Source organism: Trichechus manatus, unplaced genomic scaffold (genome assembly GCF_000243295.1).
Source record: "Trichechus manatus latirostris isolate Lorelei unplaced genomic scaffold, TriManLat1.0 scaffold00092, whole genome shotgun sequence".
NCBI lineage: Eukaryota > Metazoa > Chordata > Mammalia > Sirenia > Trichechidae > Trichechus > Trichechus manatus.
Window position 1 is genome coordinate 988,298 of NW_004444028.1, and position 5,771 is coordinate 994,068.

At 46.0% G+C, this 5,771-nt stretch overlaps 1 protein-coding gene across 2 annotated transcripts in view; it reads left to right on the plus strand.

Moving 5' to 3' along the window:
* The window catches only part of P3H2 (prolyl 3-hydroxylase 2), a 177,114-nt gene that overhangs the window by 322 nt on the left and 171,021 nt on the right, over positions 1 to 5,771 (plus strand). For both annotated transcript variants that reach the window (XM_023736769.1, XM_023736770.1), the window contains exon 2: positions 1 to 193. This exon is cut by the window's left edge. In XM_023736769.1, the coding sequence (XP_023592537.1) occupies positions 1 to 193 (193 nt within the window). The remainder of the gene's footprint in view (positions 194 to 5,771) is intronic.

The window sequence follows — 5,771 nt, forward strand, 5'->3', positions numbered from 1 at the left end:
CGCGCCCCCCGGCGCCGGCCCCGGGGCCGAGCTACCCTTCTTCCGCGCCTTGCTGGAGCGGGCGCGTTGCTACCGCAGCTGCGAGACCCAGCGCCTCGGGGGACCCGAGTCCCGCCACCGCGTGAGCGAGGATGTGCGCAGCGACTTCCAGCGCAGAGTGCCTTACAACTACCTTCAGCGGGCCTACATCAAGGTACCCAGAAGGGAGCGCTTTTGCACACCTAGCGCTCCCTGAGGCTCTGGAATGCTCTCCGGAGCCCTCCCCACTTGCTTCTGTCTTTTTTGCCTTCAGTCTCCACTGTTCTTCAGTCTTTCAGATTTGATCTCGTTAAACATTTCCGTCTTGTGCTTGTGGTTGTAGGTATCTGGTGAACTAAACCCCGTAGCCACGACTAGATGAATTTGGGCAAGTCATTTTCCCCTCAGCACCAGTTTCTCTCAGAAACACACGACTGTACTGATAAACTGATGCTTAAAGTACCCGTTCAGCACTAAATTCTGAGACTTTAGCAGAACTGGGTCTCTTCTGTCTAAATCCCCTCATCCCTGTACACTCTAGTCTACACCTTTTCTCTGAAGTTTAAAAGAAAGTATCCTCAAAACAGCAGAGTTAAAGAGTACACAAAGGATCCAAGGTGAGAGAGAAGGTACATTTGAAGGAGGTGAATTTGTGTGAGACAGTCTCACCAAAAAAAATCACCAGAGTGACGCCTTTTTTCCGTTCGGTAGAGGGGCTTCCAAGTTTAGGAGGTAAGCATTGGACTGGGTAATTCCGAGTCAGCTACCCAATACTCTCCTTGGTTTTATTTTGTGAGTACTCAGCTTGCCTGAAGTTTGTGTCAGGAGGTAGACAGGGTGTATTGGCAAATTTCCCCACATCTATATTTTTGAAGACCTATCTGGATGCTTCCACATAGAGATTTTAGGTTTAGCCTTCGTTCCTGGACCTACCGTTCCCTCATGTTACTCAAGATAGAAATTATAGGCTCTGCATTTATACTTGCATTCCACTCCCCTTCTGATTTTCTGTGTCACCATATCCCCATTTCTTGTACAGCTGCTGGAGAAGTGGCAGCTCCAAGGGTTGGTTGGTCAGTCATACTTCAGTGGGCCAGGCTGTGTTTCTGAAGCAGTGCAAATACACGCCACGTGCAGCATAAGCAGCTTTCGCTGCTCATTCCACGAAGTCTCAGCCCTCACAGGTGACAGGGCTCTCTTGAGATTTGCAGCTGTCTGTGGAGATCATGAAGTCACAACTGAGGCTCTTAACTCCTAGGGCAGTGGCTAAGATGCCGGAGTTTTCTAGACTGGCATCTTGGACAGGAAATGAGAAAACCCAAGTCCTTTCCAGAACTTGTCTTACGCCGTCTTGCGCCTCCTGATGGATTTGCTGAGGCATGTGTTAAGTATAAATCTGATATCTTTTACATGACTGGCACCGTTTTTACTTGTGTTACAGAAATCAGTCAATAGCAGGCAGAGAGGAGACCCTGAGTACCTGACTGCAGGAGATATCACACGCCACTTCCCAGAGCAGAACGTAGGTGGTAGAGTTTGGTCGCTGGAATGTGGCCTCCCAACAGTCCCAAATGTGAGGTTTGCAGTCCTACTGATGGTTTTGTCACACATCGTGGACAGATTCTCCTTTCTCAGGTCTGGAGGCGGAATATGTGCTCATGTTCAGTTTTATAAAAAGAAATAACCACGAGGTAACTCTCAAAGCGTGGGTTCTTTTGATTCTGTAATTAAGCTTGCCTCACTGTTAATGTTAACACCTATCAGTCATTCCCCAGCTCATGTCCCCTGATTGGAAGTCAAAGGAAGTGAAGCCATGTAGGCGTAAGTCTAACATGCCTTCAGTTCTTGCAGCGAATTGATAACAGAAACAAGTCACACATGGGCACCTCTGTGGCACTTCGTTGTGGTATGATGAGCCAGTGATGTTTAAGAAATTCTTTCAGAAATATGTAACTGCGTGTGCTGGCTTCTGTTCTCACACCAGTGTGTCTGAGAGCAGAACAAAAGTCTTGCATCTTCTTGTGACTTCACCTCCGCCCCCGCAGGCAAAGTTTCTTGGATCTGCAGACTTGATAATCTCTTAAGGAGGAAATATTTTTACCCTTTTAGAAATTCCTTTTTGATGGTTGGAGTTTGCAGTAGTGTCTTTGTGAGCATCTGATAAGATATATCATGGCCCCCGCACCCCACCTGACCTGCCCCAGAACTCCACAGTTTTATCCTTTGCTTAGCTTCCTGGAAATTTCACACACACACACACACACACACACACACCCACAAACACACACAACGCCATTCTTTGAGACTAAAACAAAACTCTCAAATAATAAAAGAACAGCCTGAGGCTCCGACAGGCCTGGATCCTGGGCGTTCATTCCTAATGATGGAATGCATGAGTTCTCTGGCTTGTGTCTGGATATGATTGTAGAGTTCTGTATTGTTGAATCACTTTTGACATCAGTGCCCAGTTTGCACCTGAAAAAGATAATGTTGTGTCAGAGTGAACTCAGTGAGGACTTTGCAGCCAGGTTTTGAGACTTGTGAATCAGAAATTATGGTCAGATTGGAAGACTTCATAGAGATAATGAAACAGTGACTCTCAGCTATGGGGTTTGCAGACTGCAGGAGCCCTCAGAGGTGTTGCCACGCCCCCAAATCCCAGTGCTTCCAGGGGTGGAAGCGGATGCTGTCTGCTGCTGGTGGATGGGGAAAAAGGATTGGGAATTGTGAACTCTGAGATCTGTCGAGTTCAATTTCTCATTTCAAAGATGAGGAAAGGGAGACCCCATGAAGAAGAGGGGCAGGGCCATTGCCGTGTGCTCAGCAGCAGAGCGCACAGGACATGATGGAATGAGCACAGGACTGGCAGTCAGGAATCTGAGCTCTGCCCCAACTGATCCCCATGCTTATGCTGTGCCCGCTGCCCCAAGGCGTGGCTTCAGCTCCCAGGGAAGGCTGTAGTCCCTAGGGCTGTCCTTGTGGCCAGATTTGGACAGCTCCCGAGATGAATGGGTCCTTGTTCTATGGGATAACAGACACTTGCCGCATTAATCCTAAGCTCTGCTTAATAGAATCCTCCTCAAGACGTGACACGTTGGAGATTTGTCTGGACAGCTGCGGGGTGGTAGTTCCATCTGGCTCTTGTCCACACTTGATTGTTTAAAGTCAGGGCAAGCCTCTTCAAACTTTTGATTTTATCATTTAAATTGTAAGAGATAACTCCTGATTCACAGCCTGAAACCTAAACGGTACTTTTGATCATGTCCTTCTCAGCTCAGGAGTCTTCAATGGTGTCTCCTTGCTGCCCGGTAAAGCCCAGATCATTTCATCCAGGCTTCACAGACTGCTTCCACGGTTGCCTTCCCAGCCCCATCTCTTCTCACCCTGCCACCCTCCAGCCAAAGGGGACAGTCACCTCTTGCTCTTATGTGTTTGACACTTTCTACTTCTAGGCCTTGTTTCTTCTTTTTGGGGAGACGTCTCCTCTGGAACGGAAAAGATGTGGGATTACATTTTAGCTTCCTTCAGTATTCAGCAGTGTGACTGTGGGCAAAGTGCATAACCCTTCTGAGTCTCGCTTTCTCCCTCTGCAAAATAGGATAATAATAGGACCTACCCAGTTGGGTTAGGTTAAGTTTAATAGAAGGAGCCCTGGTGGCACAGTGGTTTAGTGCTTCGCGGCTAACCGAAAGGTCCGTATTTCGAACCCACCAGTCACTCCATGGGAGAACAGTGTGGCAGTCCGCTTCCATAAAGATTACAGCCTTGGAAACCCTATGGGGCGGTTCTGCTCTGTCCTGTGGGGTTGCTATGAGTGGGAATTTACTCGATGGCAACAGATTTGTTTGTTTCGTTTGTTTTTTTTCTGTTTAAGAGCCGGTTTATGTAAAGTGCCAGGGCAAGGCCTATTTCTCAGTAAGCACTCAGAACACGTTGCTGTTGCTGTGGGCAGTCGGGTCCATTCCGACTCATTCCTAGTCTTGTTTTCCTCCTCCTTCCCTGCGTGTACAGATCGTAAGTCTCCTGATACAGAACGGAAGTATTTCTGTGAGATCCTCCTTCATCCCCTGCACGTCTCTCACCAGTCCATCCTTCTCCCTCCCCTGAATGCCCACACCAAGGAATTTGTTCTCCTTGTATGGTTTCTCATTTTTAGCCTTGTTTTGGGTTAAGTATTCGATTTGCCTGTCCCTCATGTGAGCTCCTGGAAATCAAGAGCTGTCTTAGTCACTCGCGTGTCTCCTAAAGAAGACGTTTCCAGATCTGGGTGCTTTCTAGAATCACCTGGAGCTAATTCAAATCTTATTTCTGAACACCGTGCATCAGAAAATCCTTGACATGTGGCACCTACTTTATATACATTTGTTGAATTCACACAAATATGGAAGAGAGACTTCCCTTTCTTGTCTGTGTCCTTTGACAGTATCTGGTTTTGGGTTTGTCTTCTCCTGCTGTTCCTGGCTATTTGAAATTAAAAAAAAATGAAGTTGTACTGTTTATTTATTGTTTGACTTAAAACAAGCTCTGTGCCTGCGTGTTTGTTTCTGAGTTGGTGCCTTGTGCCACTTGACCTTTGTTTTTTCCTCAGGATTAAGGAAAATAAAATGCGATTAAGTTAGGCAATGCCCCTTTCCCTCTAGACTTATCTCCCGAAGCCCCCCTTATCGTGGCTGTAATCCATCTTAATAGTGGTTTCTGGGGATTGGTTTAATGTGTCCTTCTAGAAAAGAAAATAACTAAATAAACAGGCTCAAGGAATTTCCTTGCTCTTAACCTAGTTTATTGCCCGCTTTCCCTTTCTACCTGAGTGCCTTAGAGAAGAAATTTAAAACTGAGGCGGAAACCGTAGCTGGTATAGATCTCCTTAGCCCAGAATAAAAACCTTTCCCTAGATCCCATATTTAAATCTCTCTACCAATATGTAGAATAGGTACTCTTTGTCCACAAATGATTTCAAAAAGGAGGTTGATTTTGTGTCTTCTTGAAATCGCCGTTCTGAAATTGTCCTCCTGGTTATTTTTTCAGGGAGGAAGGGTTTTTTTTTCTCCCCCTCACAATTGAGGCTTTTTTGTTGTTGTTGTTTTGCTGGCATCATCAAAATCCATCAGTCACCACATTGATGTCCCACTCCTTAGGAAGGAAACTTGGGAAATTCTTTGTCTAGTTAGCTCTTAGGCCCTGTGTGTTAAGGAGTTAGAATCTCAATTGTTTCCTTGTAGGGAGTTGTCCCTTTGAAAGCTCAGCCGGCTCTTTATCAGTCATTCACTACCTTTATAAATAGTAGGTGCCACGGAGGCTTAAAACTCAGTTACGGAGAGGAGCAAGTGCTTACAAGTTTTCTCTCGTCTCAGTTGAGTGAATCAGGGATTCTTTTACAGGTTTTAATAAAGCAGAGTAATAAACTGCTTGTCTGTCTTTACAGGTCCCATCTCTGAGAGTCCAATGTATTCTGTCACTAATATCATTTGCTCACTGATAAACCCCAAAGGGATACCTGATCTGTGTGGAATGCTTTTGGAAATGTTAGATAAAATGTCAGCTGGCCTCTTGGGTGGGACTTGATGAATTCTGAAAGGTGGGTGGGCCACCTAAACTGACAACTGGTCACATTTGGTATAATAATGGTTCTTTTGTATTGCTAAGGGATTGAATAAACTGTGGATTTCTTAGAACCACAGATCTTAGAGCTGGTAGGAAGACCAGGAGAGCCTCTCGCTCAGCTCTCTGCCTTTAAGGAAAATAACTGCTCTGAG